The sequence below is a fragment of the Chrysochloris asiatica genome, unplaced genomic scaffold (assembly GCF_000296735.1).
Source record: "Chrysochloris asiatica unplaced genomic scaffold, ChrAsi1.0 scaffold00042, whole genome shotgun sequence".
NCBI classification, from domain to species: Eukaryota; Metazoa; Chordata; class Mammalia; order Afrosoricida; family Chrysochloridae; genus Chrysochloris; species Chrysochloris asiatica.
This window is the reverse complement of record NW_006408560.1, coordinates 15,879,265-15,892,450: the sequence shown is the minus strand read 5'-3', so window position 1 is coordinate 15,892,450 and position 13,186 is coordinate 15,879,265. Positions and strand designations below refer to the sequence as shown.

At 50.0% G+C, this 13,186-nt stretch overlaps 2 protein-coding genes across 2 annotated transcripts in view; both read right to left on the bottom strand.

The window, feature by feature from the left end:
• Nucleotides 1-8,148, bottom strand: part of LRRC71 (leucine rich repeat containing 71) — a 15,600-nt gene extending 7,452 nt beyond the window's left edge. Inside the window, exon 1 of the mRNA XM_006861738.1 lies at nt 7,989-8,148. Within this exon, the coding sequence (XP_006861800.1) occupies nt 7,989-8,148 (160 nt within the window). The remainder of the gene's footprint in view (nt 1-7,988) is intronic.
• Nucleotides 8,149-10,212: 2,064 nt separating this feature from the next.
• PEAR1 (platelet endothelial aggregation receptor 1) overlaps nt 10,213-13,186 on the bottom strand; it is a 17,780-nt gene continuing 14,806 nt past the window's right edge. Inside the window, exons 15-22 of the mRNA XM_006861610.1 lie at nt 12,587-12,715; nt 12,345-12,473; nt 11,942-12,157; nt 11,658-11,746; nt 11,412-11,547; nt 11,215-11,289; nt 10,881-11,126; nt 10,213-10,364 (exon numbers count right to left, since the gene is read on the bottom strand). Of these exons, the coding sequence (XP_006861672.1) occupies nt 10,213-10,364; nt 10,881-11,126; nt 11,215-11,289; nt 11,412-11,547; nt 11,658-11,746; nt 11,942-12,157; nt 12,345-12,473; nt 12,587-12,715 (1,172 nt within the window). The remainder of the gene's footprint in view (nt 10,365-10,880; nt 11,127-11,214; nt 11,290-11,411; nt 11,548-11,657; nt 11,747-11,941; nt 12,158-12,344; nt 12,474-12,586; nt 12,716-13,186) is intronic.

Sequence of the window (13,186 nt, the reverse complement as noted above, 5' to 3'; positions counted from 1 at the left end):
GTGGCATCATTGATGGCGTCAAGTGTGGCAGCGGTAGTGAGGTTGGCCCAGGATCGGGCATTGTTTTGTTCTGCTGTGCATGGGGTCACTATGAGTTGGTTCCGACTCGATGGCACCTGATAACAACAACAATGCACTGGACCGCAAGGTTGGTTTGAACTGCAAGGTCGGCAGTTTGAACTCACCAACCACTCCTCGAAAACCCTAGAAAGGGTTTCTATGGATTGGAACTGACTGAACTGCACGAAACACAACTGCACTAAAGAGCCTTGGTGATGCTGTAGGGTGCTAACTGCGAGGTCTGCTCAAACCCACCAGCCACCGGGGGAGAAAGACGAGACTTCTTGTTCCCATATAGATTTACAGCCTCTGAAACTCTATACCTATATGAGTTGGAATCAGCTTAAAGCCAGTGGGTGTCAGGTTTTTTTTGGTTTTTTTTTATATTGCACTGGGAGCTTTGGTGGCACAGTGAGCTAAGTGTTGGACTGCTATGCTAAGGGAAAGGTCGGTAGTTCAAACCCAGCAGTTGTTCCGAGGGAGAAATAGGATTTGCAGTGTCAAAATCTTATGGAGCCGTTGTACTCTGTCCTGTTGTTGTTAAGTGCTGTCAAGTGGGTTCCAACTCATAGCGACCCTGTAGAGGGCATCCAAGGAGCGACTGGTGAGTATGAACCGCCGACCTTTCCATTCAAAGTGACCCTGTGGTCCAATGCTTATCCTACAGCGCCCCACCAGGACCCCTCTGTCCTATAGGTTAGTTATAAGGGACTGGTCCATATCCAAAGTCTTGTCCTAATATCTAAGGGGCATTCTGGTTGTACTTTTTCCTAGACATTTGTACTTCCAGAAGTCCATAGCACTTTCAATATTCTTCACCAACACCCTAATTCAAATGCATCAAGTTTTCTCTGAGCTTCCTTATTCACTGTGCAGCCTTCACATGCATATGAGGTGACTGAAAATACCATGGCTTGAGTCAGGTGCACTGTCATGAATTGAATAGCGTCCCCTCAAATTAATATGTCCGCTTGGCAGGTGCATGGTTCCCAGGGTGTTGGCAGTAATGTCATGATATTATGTTGCAATCATGTGATGATCTCCCATAATGTGATGTGCTATGATAAACCAGTAAGAAGGTTAATGGCAGGATATGCCTGACCCAGTCCTGATGTGAGGGGAATTTCCCTGGGGTGTGGCCTACAACACCTTTACTTACAAGTGATAAAAGGAGGGAAAAGTGAGCAGCCATGGGATGTGACCTATTATCACCAAGAAAAAAGCACCATGTGTGGAGTGCATCCTTTAGACCCGGGCTCCCTGCATTGGGAAGCTCCTAGCAATGCTGAGTCTACAGAGGCTGAAGGAGACAAGAACCTTTCCCGAGAGTGCGCTCTAAATTCAGACGTCTAGCCTCCTCAACTGTGAGTGTGGCACTGTGGGATAAAGCACTGGACCGCAAGGTCAGCGATTCAAACTCACCAGCCGTTCCCTGGAAACTCTATACAGGGTCACTGTGAGTCAGAACTGACTCCTCAGTACTTAACAATGAAACCAACCGAGAGAATAAATTTGTTTGTAAAAGCCATCCACTTGTGGTATTTCTGTTACAGCAGTGCTAAAGAGCTAAGACTGTGTTTACTTAGTCCTCAAAGTGACATCTTAATTCTTTAACACCTTAAAGAGATCTTCTGCAGTAGATTTATCCAATGCAGTAAGTTTCATCTCTTGACTGCTGCTTCCATGAACACTGATTGTGGGTCCAAGTCAAATGAAATCCTTGACAACTTCAATCAGCTCTCCAATTAACATGATGTCGTTTATTGGTCCAGTTGTGAGGATTTTTGTTGTATTTACATCGAATTATAATTGTAATCCATCCACATTGAAGGATTTGGTCTTCATCAGTGTTTCAAGTCCTTTTCTCTTTCAGCAAGCAAGGTTGTGGCATCTGCTTATCACAGGTTGTTAATGAGCCTGATGCCATGTTCTTCTTCATATAATCCAGCTTCTCAAATTATATACTCAGCATACAGATTGAATAAGTATGGTGAAAAGATCAACCCTAACATACACCTCTCCTGATTTTAAACCATTCTGTATGCCTGTGTTCTTTCTGTTTGAATGACTACCTCTTCATTTATGTCAATTAAGTGTTCTGAAATTCCCAGAACATTTGCCACAGTGTTAACCATTGTTTGTTATGATGCAAATTCCTTTGCATAGTCAATAAAACACAAGTAAACATCTTTAATCAATGTTGGGTGATTTCCATATTCTGCTAGGTCACTTTTCTTTGAATGGACACAATGATGTCCTCTTCTGAATCCAGCTTGAATTTCTGGCAGCTCCCCGTCAATGTGCTGCTACAGCACTTAAAAATTACCTTTATCGAAATTTTACTTACACGCAATGTTAATTATATATTGATTAGTACTTTACACATTCTGTTAGGTTGCCTTTCTTTGCAATGGGTATAAATATGGATCTCTTCAAGGTTGGTTGGCCGAGTACTGTCTTCCAAACTTCTTGGCTTAGAGTAGTGAGTGCTTCCAGCACTGCATCAGTTTGTTGAAACATTTCAATTGCTATTCCATCAATTCCTGGAGCCTTGCTTTTCACTAATGCCTTCAGTGCAGCTTGGACTTCTCCCTTCAGCTTCACTGTACTGTATTAATTCAGATAGATATCCACCATGTCCCATCCTGAAGGCTGAAAGAACCTGGAAGCCAAAGGGTTGACTAAGTGTTGGACTGTTCTGCCAACTGCCCAGGCAGCCTGGAGTCCCCACAGCAACACTAGCCAGGCCTGAGGCAGCAAGCAGGGTATGTGCCAGAGGGCACTCCTCTACCACAGCCGCAGGAAGCCTGTCTGGAGTGTGTGGAGGACAGAGAGGGCAGGATGCTCGATGACCATCGGTGTGAGGCATGCGCCCATGCATTCCATCAGTACGGGCAGGCAACTCAGGCACATGGATAGACGCAGCGGGTAAGAGGAGGCACACCACTACCACCACCACCACTGGTTGCCATGAAGCTGATTCCAACTCATGGCCACCACAGGTGTGTCAAAGTAGAACTGGACTCTATTTGATTTTCAGTGGCTGTTTTTTCTGAAAGATAGCCAGGTCTTTCTCCTGAGGCACCGCTGGGTGAACTCTAACCTCCAATCTTTTGGGGAGCAGTTGGGCGCATTAACCATTTACACCACTCAGGGACTCCAAGAGGCTATGTACCGATGACTCCTACACATCTGCCTGCCTTCCTGGTGTGTCCTTTGTTGGGACAACCCTTTAGCCCTTCCTTTCTTCACTTCTCTAGAACAGAGGTTCTTAATGAACCGAGTCCATTCCAAAGACTCACTGAGAGAGCCTGTTAAAACTGTTTCTCTGGCCCCAACCCCTCAGATTCAGGTTCATAGGTCAGGTGTTGCTGCCGTGTGCTGTGTGCCGTCGAGTTTGTTCCTACTCAAACCCTGTATAGGGTTTTTCCAAGGCTGTTCATCTTTACAAATCAGAAAGCCTTCTCTTTCTCCCAGAGTAGCTGGTGGATTTGAACTGCTGATCTGTGATTAGCAGCCCAACACATAATCCACTACACCCACAGGGCTTCTTGTAGGCCAGTTATTATTAAGTGCCATGGAGTCGGTTTTCATAGCAATTCATAGGATCCTGGACAGGGTTTCTGAGGAACAGCAAGTAGGTTTAAGCCGCTGACCTGATGGTTAACAGTCCAGTGCTTATCCTACAGTGCCATACCAGGAGTCCTGTAGGCCAGGTAGAAGCCATGAATTTGTATTTTTAGGTCCACAGGTGCTGCTGAAGCTGCTGGCCCAAGGACAGCACCTCTAGGGACATCCATGAGAGCAGTATCGCTAGCTGAACTTTCTCAATGATGGAAGTGCTCTCTACCTGCTGCAGCCAGTAGGTGCCTAACGGGACAGCACAGCTCCAAAAGGGGTGGCCCGCAGTCTCCTCCCCTCCCACACACCTCCCTCACGCTCAATGACTACTGTGCCTCACACTGAATCTGAGAAACAGAAGCCATCACATGGGACTTCTCAATCTGTAAACCTTCCTACACCTGATGTCACTCTTCACCCCACCTGGACCTAAATCTGCCTCTCCCACAGCACAGTGGCACCAGCTGGAGCCTCTGTGGCCTCATGTAGCCCGGACCAGGCTCCCATGCCCACTCAGTCTCCATTCACTGCTGCTCAGACTCTCCCTCTGTCAGCTCCTCTAAGGCACATTACATTCTCCCCCTCCAGGTACAATGCTGCCTTCCCTAGAGACTGTGTTCATTCTCAGGGCTTTCAATATATCGGAACATCAGCAACCTCCAAAGCCCCATCTCCAGCCCTGCCCTCTCTTGGGTGCTCCAGACCTGTGTTTCTAGATGCCCACCTGACAGCACCCATTAGGGGTCCCCAGTACATGTTCCTCCTGCTGGCTTTCCCATCTCCAGTAACAACACCTCTGCCCAGCCTACTCTTCACCAAAGTATTTCTCCAAGGAGCCAAATCCAGACACCCCTCTGCACCTTTGATGCCTGATCCTAATTATCACCGCCCCTCACCTGGACTATTGAAGTAGACTTGTAACTTACCTGCTCGCCTCCATTCTCTTCTGCTTCCCCTTCAGTTTCCATACAGCACCGAGTGCCTTGTGTGTATGTGTTCAGTGTAACTGGGTTCCTATCTGTGGGATACTATGCCGTCTTGTCTCCCCTTCTGGAAAATACTCTTTCTCCAGCTCTCAGTTGCTTCCCTCAGCCACCAGCACCAACCCCGAGATGACACCTGACCAGAGTCAGCCAACCAGATCTTTACCCCAAGCTGTTTTACTCTGTCCATGGAGAGCACGTTCTCATCCTTCTCTGATGACAAAGCTGGTTGGTGTGACTCAAGAAGCCTTCCAGTAAGTTGCCCTTTTTTGATTAATTTAGTTTGAATTAGGGTTTTATCATTTACAACAAAAGAGTCACACCCTCCCTTACATTCTTCCAGTGACTTCCACAGGAGCAAGACTGTGTTCATGTCATTCACCTCTGTATCCTACTACAGAGTAGGCATTCAGAAAGGAACTGTTGAATAAATGAATGAATGACTATCTCTAACAGGGAGTCCTGGTATGGCTCTGTAGGATAAAGCACTGGGCCGCAACTTTGAACTGCAAGGATAGCGATTCAAACTTACCAGAAACCCTATACAGGTCTGACTCCAAGATACTTAACAACAACATCTCTAACAGTCTCCCTTGTTCTCCCATCACCTCCAGAGCCTTCCTTCTGCATACATCTTTTCCCATCTTATTGCAATGACAGCCTTCAAAACCAGAGCCAGAGTGTTGGTTCTTTGAGACCAAATTCAATTCAAAATACCAGTACACCAAACTGAGACAGAGGGACTGTGCTAAATGCCAGGAGCAAAACTATGGTTCATATGCCAAGACTGAGCAGGAAACTTGGCACACGGTGGTGCATAATGTGTGTTGGTGGAATGGACAAATGAATTTGCAGTTTACAAAATACTTTCTCACCATCAACTCAGTTGCTCCTCATCCCAGTAAGCAGGGCAGGATTGCCATCTCCATCTTATAGAAGACACCTGCCACGACCATGCATCTACTGATGGTTAATCCTTCCAGCACTTTGACCACTTGCCAGGAGCTAGCGACACTCCTTAGGAGGATGGTGCCATTTATCATCCCAGTTTGCAGATAAGGACACTGAGACACAGAGGTGGTAAGAGATCCCAGCCCTGCCCACTGGAGATGACAGGCCAGCAAGGGCAGAGCCAGAGTCCAGTTCTCTTAATCACTATGCTACACAGTCCTGGTGTCATGCTGTGGGTTAATGCGCCAGACCAAGTTGTTTGAACTGCAAGGTCAGCGGTTCAAGCTTACCAGCCGCTCCTTGGAAACCCTATACAGGGTTGCTATGGGTCGGGATCTACTCAACAGCACTTAACAACAACAACAACACTACCTCTTACTTAGTAGAGGAGCAGGGCAGAAGCCAGGGCCTCCCACGCTCAGTGTACTCTTCCATGTTGTTGTTAAGTGCCATAGCAACCCTGTACAGGGTTTCCAAGGAGCAGCTGGTGAGCTTGAACCGCCGACTCTGCAGTTCAAAAGACTTTGCAATCTGACACATTAGCCCACAGTGCCACACCAGGGCTCCCTCAAGAAGGTGACATTCTGGTGGAAATTTTTTAAGTCATCATTGAGTCAATTCCAACTCCTGATGAATCCAGGTATTTTCATGAATGACCTTTTAGAACCAATAACCTTTCTTCTGCGGTACCTCTGGGTGGGTTTAAACCACCAACTTTTGGCTAATAGGCCAACACCGGACTGTTGGCATCACCCAGGGGCACCCTAGTAAAAAATATAAAGCAACAAATCACAGATGGATGATTTCCTACGGAGATAAGTACTAGGAAGAAAATACTCCAAACTAAGGGAGTCCAGGTGTGGCTCTAGAATAAGCACTGAACTGCTAACCACACAAAGCTGTCAGTTCAAACCCACCAGCCACTCCTGAGAAACCCTATCTAGGTTCTCTATGAATTGGAACCAACTTGACTGCACTTTACAAGGGAAGTGGGCAGGGCTGTTTTAGATGAGAAAATCTGGAAAGGAGGTGACATCGGAGCTGAGACCTGAGTGGTAAGCAGGAAATATCCACATAAAGATCTAATGGAGATTGCAATGAAACCAAGTATATGATTTGTTGAATGTAAAACTGATCTGCTCTGTAAAACCTTCACTCAATTCACTATTTAAAAAAAAAAAAATCTAATGGACAGCATTTCAGACAGCAAAAACAGCCTATGAGATGGGGGTAAACCACCCATTTGGAAGCAAAAAAGGAGTTCTGTTTGGTGGAGTGTGGAAAGACGGGATGATGATCCTGGTAGGTGAGGTCAGCCGCAGGAGGCCCCTTTTGGATCTTGATTCTAGCTACAGAGGAAAGTGATTGTAGGGTTTTCAAGACAGGAGTGATAAGATCTGATTATTTCCATTTCTAAACTTCCCTCTGGCAGCCTTGGAAGAGCAGTCATCTGTGTGGGCAGACACTGGGAAGGAGCTGAGGGAAACGCCCACATACTCATGGAGTATCTGCTGTGTGCCTCCCCCTGTGCTGGCACTGGGAACACTGGAGTGAGGGGTAGAGGGATGAAAAGAATTAGCCTGTGGTGAAAGAGGCACAGGTTTGCTAGAAACCTGAATGAGAGCAGGTGAGGAAAGAGGGCCTCCTGGACGAGATAACGCTTATGATGCACCTTGAATGAGTAGTGGGAGTTAGAGGAGGGGGTGGGAAGAGTTCCAGGCCAAGGAAACAGCAGGTGCAGGACGTTGAGAATGGAAACTTGGAAGACCCTAAGACAGATAGCTGAGTCCTGGTGTGATGCTGCAGGTTAATGCGCTGGGCCTCAAGGTCAGTTTAACCTGCAAGGTCGGTGGTTCAAACCCACCAGCCAGCCGCTCCTCGGAAACCCTATGTTGTTGCTGTGAGGTGCTGTTGAGTCGGTTCCGACCCATAGCGACCTTGGATAGGGTTTCCAAGGAGCGGCCGGTAAGCTTAAACCGCTAACCTTGTGGTTCAAGCTGATTTTGCAGTCCAGCGCATTAACCCACAGTGCCATACAGGACTCCCGGAAAACCTATACAGGGTCACTGTGAGTCGGAACCGACTAGACAGCATTTAACAACAAGACAGTTGAGGCACAACTCGAGCGTAGGGTTGTGGAAGGTCCGCAAGGTTGGGAAGCAGCTGCGCAAAGCTGGGGTGTCTGAACTTTAGTCAACCGGCACCGAGGAGCTGTTTCCCGTGCAGCACTATTATTAAGTTATTTCCGGGCTTATTGTGCATAATGCCTGTCACGACGCCGACGCCCTGTCTCCCCAGCTACACTAGGAATGAGAGGCGGGTGGGAGCGCGCGGAGACACAGCCAGAGGCCCCACCCTCTGCCGCCAGCGTACCCGGGTTCTTGGGTTCCTCCTCGCCCACCGGCTGCAAGTTGGCCACGGGCTTCTCCTTAGTCCCGCGTTCCCCCTTCTTGGTCACTGCGCCATATATCTTCTGGGTCCCGGGACGTGGGGCCCTAGGCGAGGCCCCTGGCCCACTGGTCTCGCCAGACATGCCGGTGCCGTCCGCAGTGACTCCCGGGACTCTCGTGGGGGCAGGTAGTCAAGATAAACCTCTGTGGACTCGTTTCCGGAATGGTTATATACCGAGTCCGTGTTCGGCTACCACAGACAAGTCCCACCTGCCGCGGATCCTCCTCCGCGTCCCTCTCCAAGGCAACCGCGCGGGGTGGGAGGGCCCGGAGGGAAAGGGCGCCTCAGAGCGCATGCGGGGCCGGCAGGGGGCGCCGCAGGGTCAAAGGGAGAGGTTGGAAGAGCCCCAGCATCGGAAGCACTGGGCGTGGGCGGAGGGTGGTTAGGTTGAAGGGGAAGGCAAGACCCGGGTGGTAGGAGCAGGACTAGGGCCGCCTTACTTTCCAACCTGACCTTTCTAAAGCAAAGTTGGCGGACCCGAATACCAAAAGGATCTGGGGCGGGACCAGAGAGGAGGGGGCGGGGATAGGCCCTTAGGTCAAAACCTGGGCGGGGCCACGGTGAGGGTAAACAGTGGGGCGGGCGGCGAGAGAGTGAAGAGCCAGGATTCGGTGGGTGCGGAGCAATACAAATATAACAATTGTTTGGGTGCCTCCTGACAAGGCAGTGTTTCGTTCTGTTGTGTATAGGGTCACTATGAGTTGGAACCTCCTGGCTGTCTGGGGACTCAGTTAAACTATTATTGAATTGATGAGGTGGGGTATGCTCCCTACAAATGCTGCATTCAAAGTCCTCAAGTAGTGTAGATCCTGTTGCTCTAATTTGAGCATGTCCGTTTCAATTCACTTTCCCGCCTCCAGCTTCCACACTCCCCAACAAACACACACACTATCACCACCACCCCACCACCCCATCCAGCTCCACCCTAACTCTGCCCCTAGCACTTGCCCACATGTGAGCCTTTATGCTGGTCCTCAGTAAAAATGCCACAATTGGGGGAAGCCACCAAGCTATGCGGTATGTTTGCTCTGTGCTTTCAGCACACACGATTTGCTCTTCTAAGACACAGACCACAGTGTCACCAGTACTTTAAATTTACTCAGCTGCTCAGTCTTTTCGGGAATATTTATTGAGTGCCTACTCTGTAGCCAGGGTAACAGATGTTAAGCATAAACACAAGATTCCTGCTTTAGGGGGAACCTACAATCTAGTGAGGGAGGCATCATATAATCACATAAATGATATACATGCAGTGGTGTCCAGCACTCTGCAGGTCTTTTCTGGGTATCTGGTGAATGGATACAATGGAACTAGTGCTATGAAAGTGGAGAGGGGTGGGGAGCACGCTTCCCTAAGGAGGAGATGGGTAGGCTATGTAGGAGTCAACTGGTGAATGGGGAAGGAAGAGCATTCCAGATGTGCCAAGTCCCTGTGGTCAGAAGTGTGGGGAGTAAGAGGACCTAGAGGCCAGTGTGACTGGAATTGGAGGGGGAAAGGGAGCACAGTTCAAGGTGAGGCTGAAGTGGCAGATAGCCAGAGCATCATGGCCTTCCTAAAGGCTGTTTGTAAGTTTCTACTCTGACCCACAGTAATGACACCAATGAAGACTTTCAGGTGGGGTGTAACTGAACTGATTTGTATTTTTGAACAGCTGATAGAGGTAAAACTAAGTGGATGCAGGGAGCTCAGTTAAGAGGCTCTTGCAAGAATTAACTGGGTTTTGACTGATTTACTGCTAAAGGGTGAGTACCTAAGACATGACCTATGCCTGGTACCCCTCTGAAGCCCCAGGCAGACAGACAGACTCCCCAGACCAGAGAATGCACAGAAAAGGTACCCAATATACATTTATGAGATCAATCAGAAATCATAGTCATCCAGCATCATTCATTCCTCCAGTTTATGTACACAGGGCCCTGAGGGCCTTGGGAAGACTGGATTGGAAAAAGGGAACACAGGCATCCTACCGAACAATGTCTCCCACACCTGAGAGCTAGGTTCCCATCCTCTCCATTCACGACTTCCATTAACTGTCCATGGCCTGCCAGTCTACTCTCTGCTCCTGGCACTGCAACACCAGGCTCTGTCCCCAGTCTTGGGCAGCAAAGGGTCTGTGCACTGATTTCTCCCATACCATCTTGTCCTTTCAACGATCTTGGCACCGAAGTGGAGGTGATGGGGGATGTCGTATTGGTGGTAAATCATAGTGTGCAGGGATATGGCTGTTCTTGGGTGAGTCATAGTGGCCTGGTGGCAGTCCTGGAGGCAAGGGAGACGGGGAGCCCAAAGAGTCTCTGTCTGGAGATAGAGAGGGAGCAGGATGAGTGGGGACAGGCTCTTCCACGTCCCACCACGCTCCTTCCCTCTCCAGCATCTTTTGCCCAAAGTGAGGTGGCTGGTACCTAGATACAGGCCAGCTCCCCATCTGGCTGTGTGGCTCTCATCAAAAGCCGCTCACTTGCTCAGTTGCCAGGAACAGAGCCCACGCTGGCCCACTTCATAGGATGTGAGGTCACTTTGTGATTTACCTGTCACTTTCCTAGGTACCAACACTAGTTCAGGCACTGTACAGCATGTTTCAAATCCAACCCATTTCAAATGCTTAGCCCTGTAAGGTAAGTCCCACCACTCCATTTTACAGATGAGGAAACTGGCTCTAAGAGGCAACATGACTTCCCCAACACATGTCAGGTTGGAACCCAAGTTGGACCCCAAAGCTGCCACACCATGCTGCTTCATATTCCCTCATGCCATCTCTCTTTCTACTGCCCTTGTCCCTGTTCTCTACCACACCCAGCAGAGAAGGAAGCTCACCATGGGTCAGGGGGCTGGGTTGCTCATATGTGCCACTGTCTCTTTGTGGCTGGGGGTGTTGCCGCCTCTGGCTGTCCCGGAGTTGAGGCAGCCTGGGAGGAGAGCCTGAGGGGGGGCCTTTCATTTCCACATAGCTACTCTCTCGGAGACCGCCTGGCAGGCTGGGTGGATCCCGGATGGTGGCATAGGGGTTCTCGCTGCTCAGGGAAGCCACACTGGCCCCCAGCCCCTCCTCAGAGATGGGCCCTAAGGATGGGGAGAAGGAAGCAGGCTCAGTGATGCACCAGCTAAACCCTTGCTTAGTCCCCTCCCTCAGTTCCCTCTGTCCCCATACCTTTACTATAGAACTGACTGAGCCCACTACTGTCTCTGTAACGGTAACTGTAGCTTCGTTCCAGGTGGCTGCTACCTGAGAAGGAGATGGCAATTCACAATCAGGCATTGGTCCCCTCTCCAGGCTCCTACCTCTTCTAGAACCAGGCTGCGGGGCTACACACATCACTCACTAGAACCTAGCCTCTGGGCACCTACCCCTGTCCAGAGGCCCTGGTGGGGGCTCCCGACGGTGCTTCCAGTCAGCAGGCAGGGTGGCATGGTTATCATGCCCGTGGGCTGAACTTGGCCGCTCAGGGGCCTGGAGACTGGCAAAGAGCTGACTGCCTGGAACCTAGTAGGAGAGGGGCACCACAGGGAGAGTATCAGGCCAGGATAGAGCTTTCCATAAAGCCAGCTCTGTGCCTGTCCCTCTGCCGGTGTATCCCCTTCCCCAGCACTGACCTTGTTCGGGGGTGGAGGGTTAGGTGAGCACTGGGACAGTGTATGGTAACTGGGATTGGAATAGTAGTGACTGTAGCTTGGAGGGACATCTGCAGGAATGACAGGGACAGGGTCAGCTCTGGCAGGCCAGGGAACTGAGAGGCCTTGCTGACCTTCCTCCCCACAACTTCCCCACTTCTTATACCCTGGGTCCACAAAGGGACCCAAGACCCCCACATCCCATCCTGCCCCTGTGCCTATGAGCCAGCAACTGATTTGTGCCCCACACCCTTAAGGTGGCTCACCTGGCATGACGTATTCAGAGCCATCCAGTCGCCCGCTGCTGTAGGCCACTGCCAGGTGTTGGTGTTCCTTGCCTTTTTGCCAATGGCGGTAGCCAATAAACAGTGCCACTAATGCCACCACCAGGGACCCCAGCACTGCAATGCCAATCACTGCCCCCAGCGAGTTATAGGTCACTGGAGAGGTGGGCATCATCATGGTGAAGGGCTCCTGGCTTCCTGTGTGATATGGGCAGTTACTCAGGGCTGCATCTTGTCTCTGTTGGTGAGCGTCGGGCACATGCATGGGAGAGGCCCCCAGTGGGGAAGTAGGAATGATATGAGGGACCCAGGTCCTGGTAGAAACCGGGGGAGGGACCTGGTGTCCTGGCTCCCAGGGAATAATAGGGGCTAGATGAGAACTCACCGATCCTGCAGGGGGCCCCACTGTGCCCTGGGGGACACACACAGGCCCCGGTCTCTGGGTGGCACCTCTCTCCAGGTCCACACTGGCACGGCTGGGAGCAGTTGGTACCGTACATCCCTGAAGGGCAGCCTAAGGAGGGAGCCAAGTGGAGGTGGGGATGAGGGGGACCAAGAAACTACAGTTTTCTCTTTGGACAGGGCTAACTTGGGGGCAAGGACATGGAGTTCCCCTGATATTGGTACCTTCCAGGCAGAAGTGTCCAGTCCAGCCTGGGGGGCACATACAGCTCCCATCCTGGGGGTGGCAGGTCCCACCATGGCGACACTGGCAGGACTGGGCGCAATTGGCTCCCCAGTGCCCTGAGGGGCATGCTGCAAGAGACAAGGAGTTTGTGGGCAGGGCCAGCCCCTCCTGGATGAACTCTTGGCCCCACCTATCACTGAAGTCTTCAGCTCAGTATTAATCTCCCCAGGAACACCAGGACTGTAAATAAGACCTATGCACCGAAGACTCATAAGATCTCCAACCCAGTCTTCTCCCCTAACTCCAGACTCATGTGCCCAACTGCCAAATTCACATTGCACTTGGCTTCCAATAATCCACCACTGCCATTGAGTTGATTTTTTTTTTTTTTAAGGTTTTTATTGTGGATTGAGTGAAAGTTTACAGAGCGTATCATCAGTTTTACATTCAACAAATCATATACCTTGTTTCATTACATTGATTATAATCCCCTCCATGTACCATCAGTTAACAGTATTTCTCTCTAACCACTTTAGCTTTTTAAAAAGCAAACAAACAAAAAAACCCACTCAGGCATATATAATAATTTACATCTCCAA